The sequence below is a fragment of the Culex pipiens genome, chromosome 2 (genome assembly GCF_016801865.2).
Source record: "Culex pipiens pallens isolate TS chromosome 2, TS_CPP_V2, whole genome shotgun sequence".
Lineage (NCBI taxonomy): Eukaryota > Metazoa > Arthropoda > Insecta > Diptera > Culicidae > Culex > Culex pipiens.
In genome coordinates this window covers 204,659,807-204,679,926 of record NC_068938.1, presented here as the reverse complement: position 1 = coordinate 204,679,926, position 20,120 = coordinate 204,659,807, and the positions used below count along the sequence as shown (strand labels likewise).

Here is a 20,120-nt window from a genome sequence, read left to right as displayed (position 1 = left end):
GATTCCAGCAAGAGAGTCGTCGAGTCGAGCGGGACCTGCGCAGTAGGCCGAACCCACGTTTTTTTGTGTCGTCGTTGTGTTGTTATTATCGATCTCTCGCGCGCGCTCGCTGGCTGGTCGGAGGTCGACTAGGTTGGGTGGGTGGATTTGAGGTGGAGGAAAAAACCACCCCCGCGCCATCCCCCCTCGATGATGACACACTCGATCAAAACACAAGTTCGTCCTCCCCAACGCCGACCGCCCGTCAGCGCGACGTCGTCGTTGCAGAAGGATGCAGAAAGGACTGGTTGCTGGTGGGGTGGGCGTGAAAATGTGGGTGAGTGAGAAAATATTGTGCAGAGAAGGAAGGGGGTTAAATTTAACAAAGCTGTTCATTTGAGAAATATTTCTTCTTTTTTTTGGGGTTTTCAGTAGTAACTTCCCGCTTTTAAATTTTTAAATTAAAAATATTAGAAAAAATAATCCATGGTTTGCTTCGTTTACTTTTTTATCTAAACTTGGATTGCCTTCAACTTTAAAAGACAAATCTTTTAGATGCAAGTACACTATCAAACGTGGTTTCACGCCAAAATGACCCTTCTGGGTTATTGCAGATTCTAAAAATGCATTGATTTTCCCTTAAAATTACATGTCCCAAATTGTATTTCAGTTGAGAAACGAAACCTGACAGAGTTTTTAAAACATTTTCTTTCTCCGTATGTTCAGAAATGGAAGGAATCGTACCGCCCCTTTGTCACAAGATGTCAAAAAATTGAGCTCAAATTCGTTATCAGGGACAAAAGTTACCCCTTAGGACAAAGTTTCATGCAAATCAAAGAGGGGTCGGGGCAACTGCTGAGTGAGTTAGCGGAGAATTGCCCAAATTGCTTTGACAGAAGTAGAAAACTCACATTAATATTACTGAAACAAGAATAAATAAATTTCGAAAGATTATTTTTTATTTTTGAGTTATGTTCGAATTTGATATTTTCTAAAGAAAGAAAAGATTTGAAAACCCCTTTTTTATTATTTGGTGAAACTCACATATACAGCCCAGACTCGATTATCCTAAGTTCGATTAGAAGAAAGTTTGTATGGAGCTTCGGATAATCGAATCACGAATTAAAAAAATGTTATGTTATTAAATTCGAATTCTGCGACTCCCATGTTGGTCAAATTTTAATGCTTGATTGCCTTAAAATCTATCAAATCAATTTTCTCAACAATTCATCACCGCCATATTGGCCGCCATTTTGGATTTTAAAATTCAAAAATAAGATAACTAAAAATAATGTTTTCGTGATTCGATTATCAGAAGTGAAATTTTCCGAGGTCTTAGGAAAATCGAGCCGTACTGTATTATCAAAACAAGAATAAATTTTTTAGTCATGATGGAAAAACTCACAGAATTGTCACAGAAGCAAATGAAAATGTAAAGGAATATTAAATTCTTTGAATTGCTTGAATTCGGACTTCTTCTCTTAAAACTTTTTAAAGAAATGTGTATGAAATCTGAGTTCACACTTTTTTCTAAATCATTTAAAAAAATGGAAATAAGTGAATGGGAATGAATTATTGTTCTAAATGTCGTTGAAGTCCTATCGCGTTCATCACGCTACACCCTGATTTTATTGGGCTCTGGTTGAATTTAAGGACAGGGGGTAAAACATAATTGCAGAAGTCTTGGCAAAATTTTGTGTATAGGTTCACAGTAACCATTTTACAAACCATGACTTTAAATTTCATTTTTTTATATTTTAAAATATTTATCTTAAATTTATGATTCTGGGTTCGATTCCCATCTGCTCCAACCTTCCATCGGATGAGGAAGTAAAATGTCGGTCCCGGCCTTGGTTGTTAGGCCGTTAAGTCATTCCAGGTGTAGGAGTCGTCTCCATGCCATAAGAACAAACAACACACCAAACCAAGCCTACTCCGGTGGAATCGCTGGCGGCGGTTGGACTCGCAATCCAAAGGTCGTCAGTTCAAACACTGGGGTGGAAGGTTCCTTGGAGTAGAAAGAGGTTTGGGTGCTCTCCTCATTCAAGCCTTCGGACTCCTAGGTTCGAGCAGAAACTTGCAATAGAGACCACAAAAGACCCGGGGGTCGTTAATGTGGATGGTTTGATTTTTTGATCTTAAATTTATGCTGTATTTTTTTAAAGATATTATATTAATTATCGGTTTATACCAATTTCATTTTTCGAATACACGTTGTATTATTTCCAAACAAAAATTAACGCTGGTTTAAAGCAATTGCATTCCAAATAACGGATAACGGATTTATTCAAAGTTCGTTCGCATTTTGAATGAAAGCAACACATAATTTATTTCATAAAGTACATTTAGCCCCACTGTTCCCCCCTCCCCCCTCATACACCCGTAGGCAGTAAAAAGACCATTCGCCCGATGTGATATATGATTTCGAAATGGTAGAAGTTGATGACGGTGTGAATAATACGGTTGGTCACCAGCAGATCAGAGCCCTCGCCTTGGCAGCTTGAATTTTCGCTGCCATAGCGGTAAATCTTTGCGTGTTCCGAGGCCCCAAGGCACGATTTCGTGTTCGTTTGCCGGATGACCTTTACCCTGGCCGGCGTCGTGTCGTTTCGAAAGGGCACCACCACCGCCGCCCCGATTCACCGATGATGGGGATTTCGATGTAACTTTTATTTATTTTTTGTATTATTTTTCTCTGTGATTATTTCTTATCGCAATACTTGGTGGAATGTTTTTCCACTCCGGAAGAGCTGGGCAAAGTTTTGCTGTCGTCTTTTTTTTTTCGTGTACTCTGATTGAGACGTTGAGCAGCAATACACAAGGTATTGCCTAGGGATAATCCCACCAGATGCAAGAAATTCGTTAAGACTTTGAGAGCCTGGAGACTTCCAGCAATAAAAGAGTTGTTTACCAATCGAGGAGGAACAAGATATTTTCACGACTCTATCTTGTTTTTTTATCCAATTATTTTGAGCGCAAACCATTTTTTTCCAACATTTTTGTTTATCATTTTTTAGGTCAATTTGAGCATCGACAACAACTAGACTTGGATCAAACTTTGAGGGGGCCTTCCCTGTGACCAAAGAAGCTATTTTGTGTCATTGGTCCACCCATACAAGTCTCCATACAATTTTGGCAGCTGTCCATACAAAAATGGTACGTAAATATTCATAAATCTGTAACTTTTGAGTGAATTTTCAGATCAGTCTTCGACAAAGTTGTTTGATTATTGAGGACTATTGAGAAAAAAATAGGTACAAGGAAAAAAAATCCGATTTTTTTATAAACATTTTTTCACAAAAACTCAATTTCGCAAAAAAATTAAATGCTTTAGGGGGCAAAAACCCGTCAACTTTTGAGCCATAGAGAAGTATGGTGAAAAAATGTGCCCCCGAGTTATGATTTTTTGAAAAAAATATGATTTTTGGAAAAAATCAAAATTTCATGCAAAAAATTAGATCTCATTTTTTATGCAAAATTAAAATTGCAATCGAAAAGTACTTAACAGATTTTTTGATGAAGGGCTCCGTTTGCTCCGTAGTCACAAAAATCTTGATTTTAGCGAAATCGTCTCAGTCAGCGCGTGGGCGTCCCAGCTTTTCTGCAGCAGGGCAAAACTTTGTATAATGCTACCATGTCCCTGAGTGACAATTTCTAATTTTTTTTAAAGTTCAGAAAATTTTGCTATAAAATTGTCTAAGAGACATTGAAAATTGGACCTCTGGTTGCTGAGATACAGATGCTTAAAGAGAAAGAAATATATCTCAGCAACCAGAGGTCCAATCTTCAATGTCTCTTAGACAATTTTATAGCAAATTTTCTGAACTTTTTAAAATCCATTTCCGGGTTTGGTAGAGAGTTGCTCATATACAGATACCATTTTTTACGAGGTGGTAATAAAAAAGTGTATCTGAATGAACAGATTCACTTTTAGATAACCGGCAAATGAATTTAAAATTTCATCTGCTTTTATGCTAATTTCAAATGACAATTATCATAATTTATCTTACCAACACATGAAGCTCAACTTTGAAAATAAATTCTTCTTCCCACCATTATTTCCCACATAAATCAAAAATTCCACTCCCGACAAAACCATCACCACTTAGCTTTATTTCCGCCACTGCATCCCAAAAATGGACATTGCCAGGACAGGAAAACTTTAGCCGAAAAAAACAACAGCCCCGGTTCTTATTCGGAAAATTGCGCACCATCTGGTAAAATGTTATGTCCCTCTCACTCTCTCTCTCTCCCTCTCTCTCTCTCTATGACCCTTCCCTGCACCGACCTCCGACCCGACACGTCATCCCAACGGTCCACCGAGCGAAGGTTGCTCGCGCTCAATGAATGAAAGTGTAGTAAACCGATGCCGGCATTCCCCAGCCCACCACCCACTTCCTCATTCAACGTGCGAGGAGTGGGGAGGTCGCCATTCACACTCATACACGCGCACACGAAAAAGGACGAAGGAGCGCACGCAAAAGATTGAGAGAGCGAGAGTTTGGGTGATGACGTCAACTTCGGCCGATGACGTCAATGGAAAGGTTCTGTTTTATGGGGTTCCAAATAACATGCACAACGGAGAGAAGTAGCAAAAAATGGATTCTCCCACATCCCCCCGACTTGGTCCCCTGAGGACATCGGATTGAGGACACCCGCCACACCGCCGGCAGAGAATAGAATCTCAGATTCTTTGCCCCACGCTGACTGGGATGGCTGGCAGCAGGCTGTGGCCGCCGGTGGTGTTGCTTTAGGGGGGATTGATGGTGTGACGGCAGGGACGTGGTAGCATTATACAAAGTTTTGCCCTGCTGCAGAAAAGCTGGGACGCCCACGCGCTGACTGAGACGACCGGTGCATTGTGGGACGTCGGTGTTGAAAAGTTCACATTTGAGCATGTTTTTTTAACATAAAGAATTATTCATTTTCAGCTAGCAGTCTTTGTGCTGATTCTATTTTAATAATCCGAATCAAAATAAGTCTAACTAATGTTTTAGCAATTTGAAAACTCTTTTTGAAGCGAAATTATTAAAATACATGTTTTAATATTATTATCTTCGAACTGAATATTCTAAAGATTTTTAACAATGTGAATTTTAGAACACAGATTCTAAAAAAAAAAGTATTTTAGGCATAAGTATTTCAGATGCTTGAGTGCATAAGTAACAAAGTAATTTAAAGGTTTGGTTTATTTTTAAGAAGTTTGCAATGTATGAAGTTACAGAACTGGGACATAAGCCCGAATAATGTTTTTTATTCAAATATCAATACTCACGAATAAATTCTTCAAATTTTGTGTGACTAAAAAAATACAATTCCATTTTCACTCCAAAAATGAACTTTTTTGATTGAACTTCTACAATAGGCCGTCCCAAAAAAAATGAAAAGTTGTCAAATCTTTGGTGCTCACCCCTAGAATGATAGATTAGGATGTCAGGAACAATCTTTTCATACAACAAAAAATCCCAAAAATGGTTTACAACTCACGCGCGGAACTTTAGTAAAAAAAAGTGCATTTTTCGAGTATTTTTCAGAACTGCGCGTAACAATCATACTAAAGTTAATCAAATTTGGTCGCCTAGGGCGTTAATGTCCCCTGAACAAATTCCAGTACAGACATAGTCCATAAAAGCTAAGAGTTTTGAAAATTCGTCGGCTTTGCGTGGACATAAATTGAATGTTAAAAAAAAAACAAAATGATCTCCGTAAAATTTTCTATATGATAAATGCATTAGTTTTTCTGCAATTTTTTTTGGCTCGTTTTGGGGAGCGATTTTTGAATTTTTTTAGCTGAAAAATACAGTTTTTTTCTCCCTAAAACGTCCTGCTATGCCTAAACGCAAGCTTTTATGGACTATGTCTGTACAGGAATTTGTTCAGGGGACATTAAACTATAACTTGAAGCCCTAGGCGACCAAATTTGAATAACTTTAGTATGATTGTTACGCGCATTTCTGAAAAATACTCGAAAAATGCACTATTTTTCATTCAAGATTCGCGCACGAGTTGTAAACCATTTTTGGGATTTTTTGTTGTATGAAAAAATTGTTCCTGACATCCTAATCTATCATTCTAGGGGTGAGCACCAAAGATTTGACATTTTTTTGGGACGCCCTGTTTCACACCCACCTTTATTTATACTTATCGACTCAGAATCAAATTCTGAGCAAATGACTGTGCGTGTGTGGGAATGTTGATCAAAATATACACACGATTTTCTCGGCTTTGGCTGAACGAATTTCGTCCGGATGTGGTCTACTCGGTCTAGTTTCTGGTCCCACAGCTTGGTATTAAATATTGTAAAGTTTCATTTAGCTGTTTAAAAGTTATGATGAAATAACTATTTTGACGACTGATTTACAACATAACCTCAAATGGCCGCCGCGAAACAGGCGTGTGGAGGGATGCTATTTACTCAAAGGTGGACCGGAAAATTTCTATTTCTGTATGTTTTTTTTTTTTTTTTTGTTTCTTTAGAGTTATTTGTTAAGGATTCGTGTTTTGTGATTTAGATAATACATTGCAAATACGTTTCATATGCCCCCAGAAGTCATTTCATTAAGACCCAAAACTTTTTAGACAAGAGTGTGTCCCTTTCACACCTTATGTAAACTGTCATTCGAGTGAATTGTTTACAAACGTTATGTGCCTTTTTGAAATGTTAGGCTCCATTTTGTCAAACATTTTTCTCAAGAGTAGTCATATAAGCGATCATTAGCTATTTTATATCTAACCGTTAGGATGCAAACCAAAAAGCTCAGATTTGGATAAAATTTGGTTTCTGCAGTTAGGCCGTTGCAAATCTAACTTTATGTTCATGTGCCTCGACTCTTACCATTTTTAATTTGAAGCCAGTCCAGTTGTTTTGCAATCATTAGTTTTCTATATACAGCAATTCCATTTGAAAAGAGCTTAAACCAAAAAAAAAGTTTTCCGATCGGGCTCCAAAATTTTCTGGGGTATTCTAGGCCAAAAATAAAAAGACCCGTATTTTTTTTTTTGTTTGACCATTAGGGTGACCTACGTCATACTAGGGTGGTTCAAAAATCTGCAATTTTCGTCATTTTTCGCAAAAACCCCTTATTTCATCCGATTTTAGCTGTCTTAAACGCAAAATAAAGGTTATTTGTTTAGCTACATGAGAAAAATAGCAAGAAGTTTCAAAAATTTAGCTTAAAATTTGAAAAGTCTTACGAAAACTAAAAATGGCGTTTTGACCGTGACTGGACTAAGGAGCCTATGTCTGCAAATATTTTTATCGGATTCCTCGGAAAATTTCTCACATATAAAAAAATGGGCGATGTCGAACCGTACGTTTCCGAGATATGATTTTTTGAAAATAAAAACTGAGTTTTTCGACGCGCCACGTTCAAAAACAAGAAAATGACAAAATCGGCAAAAAATCAACTATTTTGCTACAACTGTGATAACTTCAAAATTTCAGCAATGACCTATAAAAAAGTTGCGTCTATCAATTAAGAAAATTTTGACACCCAAACATCTATAGATCATCGCTGAAATTTTAAAGTTGGGGTACCTAGACCGCCCGATCTCCGACCTCAAGAAGGACCTCTCGGGTGCTGGAATAACGCCGCGTGACATAAAAGTCCTCTCGCGGAAGACAACAGTCACAGGTACACACACACTATACCTGTTGTACTTCGACCGCGGCACCGTGAAGATTCAAGACCTGCGGCGAACTAAGGCGTTGGACGGGTTTTGGGTAAACTGGCGGTTCTACTCAAAGAACCCGTCGGACGCAGCACAATGCCACCGTTGCCAGAAATTTGGCCACGGCTCGCGGAACTGCAACCTCCCACCCCGCTGTGTGAAGTGCGGTGAATCACACCTATCTGAGGCGTGTGTACTGCCGTGCAAAGCGGACTTGGGGAAAAGGCAGAGCAAACGAAGGCGCGCATCAAGTGCGCCAACTGTGGAGGTAACCATACCAGCAACTACCGTGGATGCAGCGCACGGAAAAACTACCTCGAGGAGCAGGAAAAGAGGAAGAAAAGCAGCAGCATCCCACCCTCCTCAGCGAAGTACGAGCGTAACCGTGCCAGCAGCTGGTCATCATACGGTTCCAGCGGACAGCTCAGCGTTCCCTCCTGGATGAGGGCGATCGTTTGCCTGCGTGGTCGCTGCCGGTAGCGGCAATGCGGCCCAGCATGAAGTTACCGGAGAAGATCTCTTTACCCTGCCAGAGTTCTTTGCTCTCGCAGCGGAGATGATGACGCGGTTTCGGACCTGCCGGAACAAGGCGGAGCAATTCCTGACCCTTGGGGAGCTGATGATCAAGCACATCTATAAAGGATAAAAACCTGTGATTTAGTTCTAAGCTTTCTCTATTTCTATCCCCTTTCCCTTGCAATCTTAGTAAGTTTTTTTCTCTTGGTGACACCTTTGGCTACAAGCAATAATTGTTCCAAATTGGATTATGATGTAACACACAGCTGAAAGGATCTCCAAAACTCTGTAAAGTACCTCAAAAGCACTTATTGTATCTTGATTATTCACCAATAAAACCGAATTGAATTGAAATTGAAATTTTAAAGTTATCACAGTTTTAGTGAAAAAAGTTGTTTTTTTTTCTCTTTTTCGACATCTTTCTGTTTTTGCAGGGGGTGCATCGAAAAACTCAGTTTTGATTTTCAAAAAATCATATCTCGGAAACGTACGGTTTGACATCGCCCATTTGTTGATATGTTATAAGAAATTTTTCGAGGGATCCGATAAAAAAAATTGAGACATAGACTCTTTGGTCCTGACACGGTTTTGAAACTTTTTACAACTTTTCACAAATAACCAAACTAATCACCTTTCTTTTGCGTCTAAGACAGCTAAAATCGGATGAAACGGCGCGGAGATATGATTTTTTGAAAAAAGTGGTTTTTGCGAAAAATGACGAAAATTGCCATTTTTTTAACCCTTGCACGATGTAGGCCAAGGGGGCCAAGGGCCCAGAGTGCTTAAATTATTTGCAAGGATCTGGTATACACGCCAGTGAAGATGAAAATAATGACATTGTTAGCCAAAATGCCATAAAATTCATCATTTAAAAAAATGCCTTTTTACGGATTAAATCCCATTTAGGCGGAGGCCAGTCTTGTTAAGTCCAATCAAGCTCATTTTTGGGATTTGGGATCAGTTTATCCACTGGAATAAGTCCCTGGATGCCAACAAAAAAAATCATTTTATTTCACTCTAATTGTACCCAAGTTCGTTGTATTATTTTCAAAAAATCATATCTCGGAGTCCTGCCAACGGATATTTGTAAAAGGATATGGATATTATTTTTGATTTCTTTTATTTGGTTCAAACTTGAAAAGGGCCTATGAACAAAAAACGTAAATATTTGAAAATCTGTATCTGAGTCTTCGAAAAAGTTGTCAGTATCAATTACCCCTTTTAATAAATAGGACATGGATTTTTTTACGATTTTGGAATTAATTTTGAAAAAAAACAATTTAGCAAAACATGTATTTTTTTAATTTTCAATTTTTTATTGTTTCAGGAAACAAAAACTCGTAAATGTTTTAAGCCAACAAGAAGTACGGTCGAACATTTTGCCGCCAAGCTGATGATATTAAAAAAAAAATCCAAGAGTGTCTATGTCTAACAATATTTCTTTAGATCAGAAAATTTTCTATTAATTTGTCTAAGAATCATTGAAAATTTGACCTTTGGTTGCTGAGATACAGCGGAAACAAAAAAAAAGAACAGGAAAATTGAAGTTTTCTAAGTCTCATCCATACAGCCACCATTTTTATAATGTTAATCTCGGCAACTAATACACAAACGAAACATTTGTGAAATTTTCTGATCTCTTAAAAATAAATATTCCGAATATTTTGGTATCAAGACTAACATTTCCGAAGGGTCAAATTTGTAATACTCTTTGATCAAGTCATCGTGAGTAATACAAAAAACTAGAGTTTTTTTTAAAGGACCTATAAGCTATTTTCTTTCATATTCAACCTGTAAAAAAATTACACTGAAACCCCGTTGGTTTGACACTTATTGTTGTCAAACAAACGGGGTCACTTTTTAGTTAGACACCCTATTTATACAGCGCTAACAATGACTACCAAATGTTTGGTTTGATAGTATGTGTGAGACCCGTTTAAAAAGTGACAGTTTGTCACCTTTTATTTTGACTTTGACCAACTTTCTAAAATCAAATTTAAGAAAGACGTCAACACAGCCAATCTCACCAATGCTACTTTTTGAATTCAAAAAGTAAACTTTAATATATAAGCCAGGATTTTTCTTCAAGACAGTACATGTTACAAGCAGTTGATAAAATAAAATAATTTATTTTCAAAACAACAAAACAACATTTCCCCCACTGTGCTCCCAGTCACATATTCCAAAGCTGCTTTCACCCTCGTCACATTGGCAGTGACTACACACAGGTCACACGTCCCGTCATTACGGCCATCATTTTCTGCAATAAATTTCTTTATTGGCCACCAGTTCCTTCCAAAAACTCCCGCATCACCCGGTTCACCAGCGTCGGGTTGTGCTGCTGCAGAAAGTGGTCCACCCCGGGCACAATCTTGAAGCTCAGATTGTTGTACTCCTTCTGCATCAGCGGACCGGTTTCCTTCGAAATGTACGCATCGTGCTCGCCCAACAGGTAGAGTCCGGGGGCGTGCGGAACGTCCGCCGGCGGTCGACTCGACTGAACCCGGGTGCCAAAGTTTGCCCGGTAGTAGTTGATGGGGTAGGTGAGGGCGCCTGTAGGGGGAGGGGTTAAGGTTTAGACAAGATTCTATTTTTAAAAATTGACTCAGGCTCTTACCCTTTTTGGCAAACGTGTACTTGAACGCTTCAAGCTCCTCGTCATTACAATGTTTGCGGAATACCATTTCAAACAATTTGAGGTCGCTCATTCGCATGAAGAATTCTGGTAGTTTGGGCATTTGATAGAAAAACACGTACCTAGAACAAACCAAATTCATATGTAAATTCTCAAACACTTCTTAACTGAATCTTTCTTACCAGGACATCTTAAACTGGGTTTTGTTGGTCAGCAGAAGCTTCCGGACGACCCGTCGGGAGGGTGCGTCCATCAGGATGTACTTGTCCACCATGTCCATGTGTGTGGCCAAAAACTCCCAGCCGATGACCGCGCCCCAGTCGTGCGCCACCAGGGTGAACTTTTTGCGACCTGTAACAGGTAAAAATAAATTTTAAAACCATGAGCAACTCTCTACGAAATCGACCGATTTCGACCATTTTTATTTTTTGTATTTTTTTATTTGACTTAAACTTTGTGGGGGCCTTTCATATGACCAAATAAGCTATTTAGCGTCATTGGTTCACCCAGTCTCCATACAATTTTGGCTGCTGTCCATACAAAAATGGTATGTAAATATTCAAACAACTGTAACTTTTGAGTGAATTTTCTGATCAATTTGGTGTCTTCGGCAAAGTTGTAGGTATTGTTGAGGACTTTTGAGAAAAAAAAGGTACACGGAAAAAAAATGCAGATTTTTTAATCAACTTTTTTTTTCACTAAAACTCAATTTCCCAAAATACGTATTTTTTTTATATTCAAGATTTTTTGACAAAAATCCGCAACTTTTGAGCTATAGAAAAACATGGTCAAAAAATTTGCCGCCGAGTTATGATTTTTTGAAAAAATAGTGATTTTTGGAAAAAATCGAAGTTTCATACAAAAACAAATTTGAAATTATTTTTTAATGCAAAATTGAATTTGCAATCGAAATGTATCTAACAGATTTTTTGATAAAGGGCTCCGTTTTCAAGATATAGCCACCGAAAGTTCGTTTTTAGCGAAATATTTGAAGTTTTTCGATTTTTAAAAATAGTGACCATGAGCGACCATTTTTTAAAATATGTTTTTTGAAAAATAGGCTATAAAATTGTCTAAGAGACATTGAAGATTGGGCCTCGGGTTGCTGAGATAGAGCCACTTTAAGAAAAAGAAACACGAAAATTGAAGTTTTCTTAACCTCACCACAACAACCCACCATTTTCTAATGACGATATCTCAGCAACTAATGGTCCGATTTTCAATGTTAGTACATGAAACATTTGTGAAATTTTCCGATCTTTTTGAAAAAAAAATGTTTTAATTATTTTTAAATCAAGACTAACATTTTAAAAGGGCCAAACATTGAATATTACGCTCATTTAAAATGCTAGTCTTGATTTAAAAAAAATCAAAATATTTAAGCTTTTTTGGTCATAGGGAAGGCCCCCACAAAGTTTGAGTCAAATAAAAAAATACAAATAAAATCCATTTCCGGTTTTGGTAGGGAATTGCTTCATTGTTTTTTTTTTAAAGAGAGTTAAGACCCAATCCCTGATTTATTTTTTCTTTAACCAGCTTCAGACAAAGATCTATGGTATTTAATTTCGCCAATGAAATGAGACATTTCAGCGCATTTAAACTTGTGAAATTTTTGAGTAGCAAAAATTACTTTTTGATAAGCATTCTACTGAGCCCAAATCTCAAATATGAGCTTGGTTGGATGTAACAGAATTAAATTCATAGGACATTTTCAAATATTAACCTAGTTTTTTTCTGACCTCAACATATTTTTTCATAAAGCCCAACAACCTTTCCTTGGAAATGTGACGCTTTAGAATTGAATCAGCCGTTCCAAAGATAGGATTTTACGAACAATGGATTTTTTTGGGAAAATTTACGAAAAAGGCAATTTTTTGGAATATCCTATTTTGGGTAGGAGCACCCTAATAGCCAAACAAAAAAATATGTGTTATTACTTTGGCCAAGGCCAACTTCCATGCCAAATCTGAGCCAAATCGAAGCTCTTTTGATTTGGATACTTCCTGTTTGACATGGATTTTGAAAGAAATTTGCAAAAAATAACTAGTGAAAAATACACTTTCAAAAAAATAGTAAAAAATGACGACTTTCTGAATCAATATAAATATAAAATATTCATGAATATTTTAGTACAAATGTTCAAACTTATCTGAAAAGAGGCAATTTTTCAGAAAATCTTAAATCGCGAGCACTAGATGAGGGTTAGGAATGTAAAAAACATTGTTCTTAACTGAATAAATCAATAAAAACCCGGCTGATCTTCTCAAATCAAACGATACTGTGGCATATTTAAACTGAAGTATTACAAAGATATTTTGAATAACTTCCTAGATTTATTATTGTTTTAAAAATATCTGAATTGGGTCCTAAAATAAAGCTTAAATTTGTGATATTATTGCTCATAACGATAAAGCTTATTTTTCTGAGTACAATGACCCTTTGAACAACCGCAAAAGATTTCAAATGGATTTTGAACTCAATTTGAAAAAAAATAACTTCACGTTCCTTCTTGACAGAAAAGGTCCTACTTGACAGCTTGTTCCAAGGGGACCATAGACCATAGAGACCAAATGTTGTTTTGTCAAGTAAGGGATCACATGTTACTAAAAAAATACCATATAAAAAATGGCACTGTTTGAATCTATTTCGCAAATGCAGCTCAAAACCCCATCAAGCTAAAAATAATTGCTCACACATGACTCGCCTCAACTTCAAAGCTTATCTCCACGTGGGTCTCCGCTGTATCTATCGTTTCCTAATCTGCGTTTCCGTCGCACTTCGGACTGATATTAGCATGCAGCCGTAGTCTCTATTGTTGATAAGATAAAAACGGTAGATTGTGATTGCACCCCACGCCCAAGAGGCTCAAAATGTGCATCGATGAAGTCAGCAGCCACCGAAGCGGGCACAAATCCGCAACTCATCATCACGTCTGTTTGGGCCAGGTTGATGACTTTTGAGCCAATTTTTGTGGCTGTTTAACACGTTTTGTTGACATTGATTTCATGTAAAGTGTGATGAGGCGAAAATCGAACCGGTTTCTCACCTAAAGTCGTCACAAGTTCGCGAACATCTCGTATCAACTGGGTGATCTCGTAGGCATCCAGCTGTTTCGGTTTGTCCGAATCGCCGTACCCGCGCATGTCCACAGCGACTACCCTGGAAATTGGAACGACAATTTTTGTATTTTGGAGCTTCCGACGACTCGATCTATTTCGTACCAATAGTCTTTGGAGAACTCCTTGAGCTGGTGCCGCCAGGAGAACCAGAACTCGGGGTAGCCATGGATGAACAGCATCAACGGCTTGCTTGGGTCACCATTCTCAACGTAGTGCAACTTCACGCCCTACAAAACAAAACCGTCCATCAATTAGACCAATTAAATTCACATTCCCTTGGGCAACACACTTACGTTCACCGTGGCGTACTTGCTCACGCCGTACTCGTGCTTCACGAGGCATTGCGGTGCGTACGGACGTTTCTTCACGACCCAGAACTTGGAGTGGGGCTTCTTGAAGAACATCACCACGATCATGAGCACGATCTGGGCCGAGTAGAACAGGCACAGCACCCAAACGGCAATCTTTTGCGCCACATCGCGAACCGAGCAGGCCATGGCGGCGCATGCACGCAAACCGGGGAGTTCGTTCAGAGTAGTGATAACACGCCGCCGCCTACTGAGTGTGTGCGATGTGCGAACCCGTCTGGCTATCTCGACGGTGATGATAGCTTTCCGTCGAACCGTACGCGAATGCAAGCAAGCGTTGACTGAAACCGGCCGAGTCTTGCTCGCAAGGTATAAACAGAGCAATTTCAATCATCTATAGATGATCTGGTAGGGTGGTGCTTAGTTCAATGAATTTAACTAAATGATGTCTAAATAGTAGAACTATTACCTAAATTTAATACTTATCGAATGTCAAAATTTTCCCAATCTTTTGGCTCTTCTTAATGTTTTTTTTTTTACTAGAAGCAAATGTGTAACCACCCTGATCAATTCTTGAAACACTAATTTTACATCATACGCGTGTTCCGTTACAACTGCAGCAATTGTCTTGGACAGAACGCACAACTTGATCACGAAGGTATAGGAGACCTACTTGAGGCCATGGTTCAATGTTTGTTCGCAGCAATGTAATTGAGACTATGCTGAACAACTGTCCCATTTTAAACAAACATAACTTCTCGTTAAGACAAACTGTCTAATCAACACAAGGTCAGTTCACCGTCAAAGAGTTTGATTAATTTAAATAAATTTTGAAGATCCACCCTAGAATGTTTACCAAAATTCACCAGACCGAAGAAGACTTCGCCAGATAACAAACGTAATTTGGCTAACCACCACAACTGAGCATCGTGCTGATATCAGAATTTGCTAGGGTAAATGACTGTATAATTGGAATATGGTTTGTAAATTCAGTTATGAATGCAATTATTCTTGAATTGCTTCATATTTTCGGAAATTTCCTCAAAACATTCATCTCTGACTCAAAAAACCCTCTTTTTCGAAATCATCACGATGATTGTCAACTTTTTTTTATCACATCCTGATGTGATTCTCCGAAACAAATCAAGTCCAACAACAGCAAGGCAGAAAAAAAGAATATCGCGCTCGAAAATTGATTGATCATTATCGATAGAGGCGGTTAGTAGGCACTTGTTTTGCCCGTACGAGGTGCTTCCATGGAAACGAAACTTCTAAACACTTGCCACGCGCCAACGCACACGACGCCGGCCACCGGCAACCTAGTTGTCTTGTATTCAACTTTGCGTACAAGAATACAATCAGTAGTAGGCTGGATTTACTACCCACTTGAAAGATGTGCGTTTACTGCAATACAGTGATGACCGATTTTGTTTTACTTAAAAACTAAAAACTAAAAACTAAAAACTAAAAACTAAAAACTAAAAACTAAAAACTAAAAACTAAAAACTAAAAACTAAAAACTAAAAACTAAAAACTAAAAACTAAAAACTAAAAACTAAAAACTAAAAACTAAAAACTAAAAACTAAAAACTAAAAACTAAAAACTAAAAACTAAAAACTAAAAACTAAAAACTAAAAACTAAAAACTAAAAACTAAAAACTAAAAACTAAAAACTAAAAACTAAAAACTAAAAAAACTAAAAACTAAAAACTAAAAACTAAAAACTAAAAACTAAAAACTAAAAACTAAAAACTAAAAACTAAAAACTAAAAACTAAAAACTAAAAACTAAAAACTAAAAACTAAAAACTAAAAACTAAAAACTAAAAACTAAAAACAAAAAACTAAAAACTAAAAACTAAAAACTAAAAACTAAATTTTAAACTATAAACTAAACTAAAATTTAAATTCAGTAAAACTTTGATTTGATAAAATAAGTTTAATTTTCTGTTCTTTTAGGACCTTTCTTTAAGATTCCCGAAATCATCATTCCGTGCATGCAACGTATTATCATTCCAATTTCTGGCTCTCTTTTCAATGGAATTCAAGGACATACCGACAAGCAGTCTGCAGGTTGGCCCTAGAATTGCAAATGATTTGCTGGTACTGTTCATGTATCATTTGATTGGTGCCTCCATAAATGATGCTACAAATCTTGAATTTTACATTTTTATCAGTTTCAACAAACTGTATCGTTTTTCCCGGCCACCCCTTCAATTAACGAACCATCGATAAAATGCCGAAGGAGGAAGCGCAATAAACCATGGCCAAAAACGTGCCTCCGCTGGTATCCACGGCGACACGCCGAGTTTGTTGAATTTTCTTTCGGTTCTAGAACAAAAAATCAAGTTTGGTGTGTTATTTTGGCTTTTGCTAGGAATTTTTCAATATTTTATACGCGAAAAAATATCCGAACTACCGCCATGCCGGAACAGCAGATTCCGGCCGAGGACCGACCATCGTCGAGTTCGTCGTCGGAACCCGCCGGCGGCTCGCTGGGGCATTCCCCCGAAGAACTGCGCGGTGAGGCTAACGGCAATGAGTTCGTCGCCATCCGAAATCTGATCAACAGTAATCGATCCACGACCCGACACCGGCCACGTCCGCCCGTACCCCGGTTGCCATTCGAGTCCTTTATCCCGGCCCCGATGCGCTACTATCCGATTGTAATTCCGGCTGAACCGACCATCGAGGATTTGCTGGTGAGTAGTTACTATCGGAGCTTTTGTAACCTTTTGATTGATTGTCCTTGAAAATGGCAGCGCCAAGCGGCGGGATCCACCGAACTTCATCGAGTAACGGAAATCAAGCTGAAGGTCATCTCGCACCTGACCAGCCTGCAGCGAATTCCGTGCTTTATACCGAACCTGCGCTCGCTGACTCTGGAGGGAAGCATCGTGATGACCTTGAGGGATTTGGGTTGCGACATGACGTCGTTGGTTTATCTGAACGTGAGTCGGTGCAGCTTGAAGAACCTGGACGGAACCAGCGGGCTGGAGACGCTGGAAGAGCTGGTCGCCGATCACAACCAGATCGAGGAGGTCGGACCGTGCACAAATCTGGTGCAGATCAAGAAGATCAGCTTGAAGAGGTTGGTATGGGTTATTTGAAGGGTTGTGATACGATCTTAATTGACGTTTTTCAGCAATCGCATCACCGATCTTGGAAGCATCACATTTCTTGCGCTATGCGAAAAGCTAGAACATCTGGATCTACGCGAGAACTTTGTCTCCGAGAACCCCTCCTTCCGGCACATGCTTAAGGAGAACATTCCACAGCTGCGATCGCTTAACGAAATTCCGTTTTCGGATGCGGCCCACGAAGATCACACCGACATGTCCAGTTCGGAGTACCAATCGAGTTCGTCAAGCATTGAAGGTGGTCCGCACACCAACCGTTGGGAGGTTGGAGGTATTGGCGATGGGGCCTGGAACGAGCGTCAACAGCGGGAGGTGCTGCAGCCATTCAGACCTACCAGCAGTCACCAAGAGCGGACCGTAACGCTAGAACTGCTGGACGACGCACGACCAGCTACCGCGGGTAATTGAAGATACCTCTCTCAAGACCTTCAAGAAACCTCAAGATCCCATTTTTTTTCTCTTGTTACACTTACCACAAACAGATGCAACGAAAATAAAGCACCAACTCACATCCGGAGAGCCGCTCTGCGGAACGATCGTAACCAAAGCCCGCCGAACGCGCCGTCAGCGAACGGCCTGGGGTGAATCGACGTCCTGCTCCAGCATGAGCAGCTCGGATTCGTCCTACTCGAAGGACTTCCCCGATCGACTCCCGCAGAAAAGCGTCGACCTGGAGCTGGGCGTTATCGGTGGATCTGCTCCTCCGCCAAACGATCCCACCGGCGGTGGCGACGATGACTCGCAAAGTTTGCTCAGGGCGGCACGCCTCTGGCGCCAGCGATCCCTCCAAACGCGGGAATCGATCCGCGAGCAGGATCAGCTGCAGCGTCACGTAAGTGAGGGTTGAATTAAGGTGAAAGTTGTTGATTTGTTCTGTACAGAATTTATTCTTGCTAATAAATAAATTTTAATTAGTATAGAAAAATGTCCTTCGTTAGCCTGAGAGGTCCAAAAAGTCCCGAATCATCTTGTTGACTAGCCGGTGAGATTGCTGTTGCATGTAGTGTCCCGTTCCGGGGACGATCCGATACCACAGGTTGGGTAAGCTCCTCTCCATCACTCGACCACTTCGTAGCGATATAAACTGATCATGTTCCGCGATCAGGTAGAGTCCGGGGGAATGATTTTCAAGCTTCGGCAGTGGTTGTTCCTTCCGCAGGAAGCTAAGATTCTCCCGATAGTAGTCGATTGCTCGCGTCACGGCTTTCCGTTGGGAAAAGGTATACTTGTATGCCTCTAGTTCAGATTTCGTCAAAAATCCCCCCATGTTCTGCTCAATGTATCCGAAGTCCTTTCCCCAGATGTAAAACTCCGGCAACCACGGAATCAAAAAGAAGAACGTATACCAAGACATTCGGAACTGCTGCCAACTGATCAGCAGCAATCTCCGGATCCCGTTCAGCGACGGACCACCCATCATCACGTAACGGTCGACCATGTCCATGTGCTTGGACACGAACTGAAAACCAAGTACCGCGCCCCAATCGTGTCCCACCACGATCACTCGATCACGTCCAAGTGCCCGGACAAGGCTTCGAATGTCCTCCACGATCACATCGATCTGATACGCCGCGCGATCATCGAACCCTTCCGACTGCCCGTAACCTCGCAGGTCCACGGCTAACGTCCAGTAGTCCTTGGAGAACTCCTCCAACTGATGTCGCCAGCTAAACCAAAACTCGGGAAATCCATGGAGAAACAGCATCAACGGCTTCCCAGGATCACCCTTTTCGACGTAGTGCAGCTTGACACCCTGTAACAAACCACCTCTCTATCACAACCAAAAAAAATCAAACAGCAATCCAATCTAGTACTCACATTAACCTCAACGAAGCGATGCGTTCCATAGCGCGGATCGCCCAGCAAAGCAGGCGCCACCGAGCGTTTCTTCGCCAGCCAGGCTGCTAGATCGGGATCGGCTAGGAATTGCAACGCGGTTTGGAGCACAAACTGAAGCGCGTAGAATGCGCCAATTCCGTAAAGAAGGGCCGCTTGAACCGCTCGGAGGATCAGCATCGCGGCCAGGTGGTTCGATTAGCACTGAACGTGAACCCGAGTGTGTAAATGAACTTGAGCACGTGGTTACGGTTCAGTGGCTTGAATCAAATCGACTAGATTCTTCGTACAAAAGCTTGTGGAAGTTCTGTTTACTTTACTTCATCGACAGTGAATGAAGTTAATCGCATGTTGAATGGCTAGACTAGCCAATTTGATAAGATGAATGTTGTTGATTCGAGCTATTAGAATGTATTCTTGTTGGTAAACACTCTTCATTAGCATGAACTGTCTGAGAATGCCGAATCTTCTCTTTGATCTATCAATCTGTTTTCACCCCTACCATTACATCAAATGAATGTGAAATTAAATTATTGATCCCAACTGTGACAGTAACACATAGAAACTAATCACTCCTCAAAACCGTCATTGATTTTTCAACCGTCAAACACTATCCCTGACCTGGTGTGTGGTCATCTTTTGATCGGTGCAATCATCAGCCTGATGTGTGCCTCTCCCCGCTAATGTTACATATGAGTTTTTATGAAATTGCCATCCCTTCGGTCGGAATCGCGTGCAGATAATGGAGCTTGAGTTTTGCTGTTGGATGGACATTGTTGGGTGTGTAGACAGTGGCAGCAACATACAAGTTACAGTACGTGGCTTTGCCCAAAGGATTCCGTAAAAACGGTCCTTGAATAATGAAATGATGACACACGTTCGTTTTGTACTGCAAATATTATTGCATTTTGATGAA

At 39.8% G+C, this 20,120-nt stretch overlaps 4 protein-coding genes across 4 annotated transcripts in view; 2 read left to right on the top strand and 2 right to left on the bottom strand.

Moving 5' to 3' along the window:
* Positions 1-51: 51 nt before the first annotated feature.
* The window catches only part of LOC120416336 (glutamate receptor ionotropic, delta-2), a 45,581-nt gene continuing 25,512 nt past the window's right edge, over positions 52-20,120 (top strand). Inside the window, exons 1-2 of the mRNA XM_039578063.2 lie at positions 52-316; positions 3,008-3,135. Coding sequence (XP_039433997.1) covers positions 190-316; positions 3,008-3,135 — 255 coding nt within the window. The 5' untranslated portion in view covers positions 52-189. The remainder of the gene's footprint in view (positions 317-3,007; positions 3,136-20,120) is intronic.
* On the bottom strand, positions 10,276-14,569 carry LOC120416339 (epoxide hydrolase 1-like). The gene is made up of 6 exons (XM_039578066.2): positions 14,214-14,569; positions 14,023-14,147; positions 13,848-13,960; positions 10,984-11,152; positions 10,784-10,923; positions 10,276-10,719 (listed from the first exon to the last, which is right to left on the bottom strand). Exons 1-6 carry the CDS (start codon positions 14,415-14,417, stop codon positions 10,442-10,444), a joined length of 1,029 nt encoding a protein of 342 aa, XP_039434000.1. The 5' UTR covers positions 14,418-14,569; the 3' UTR covers positions 10,276-10,441.
* Positions 16,522-17,885, top strand: LOC120416338 (leucine-rich repeat-containing protein 56). Its single transcript, XM_052708388.1, has 3 exons — positions 16,522-16,930; positions 16,991-17,319; positions 17,374-17,885. The coding sequence occupies exons 1-3, from the start codon at positions 16,652-16,654 to the stop codon at positions 17,774-17,776; spliced, it is 1,011 nt and encodes a 336-aa protein (XP_052564348.1). The 5' UTR covers positions 16,522-16,651; the 3' UTR covers positions 17,777-17,885.
* Positions 18,303-19,523, bottom strand: LOC120416340 (epoxide hydrolase 3-like). Its single transcript, XM_039578067.2, has 2 exons — positions 19,187-19,523; positions 18,303-19,121 (listed from the first exon to the last, which is right to left on the bottom strand). The coding sequence occupies exons 1-2, from the start codon at positions 19,382-19,384 to the stop codon at positions 18,303-18,305; spliced, it is 1,017 nt and encodes a 338-aa protein (XP_039434001.1). The 5' UTR covers positions 19,385-19,523.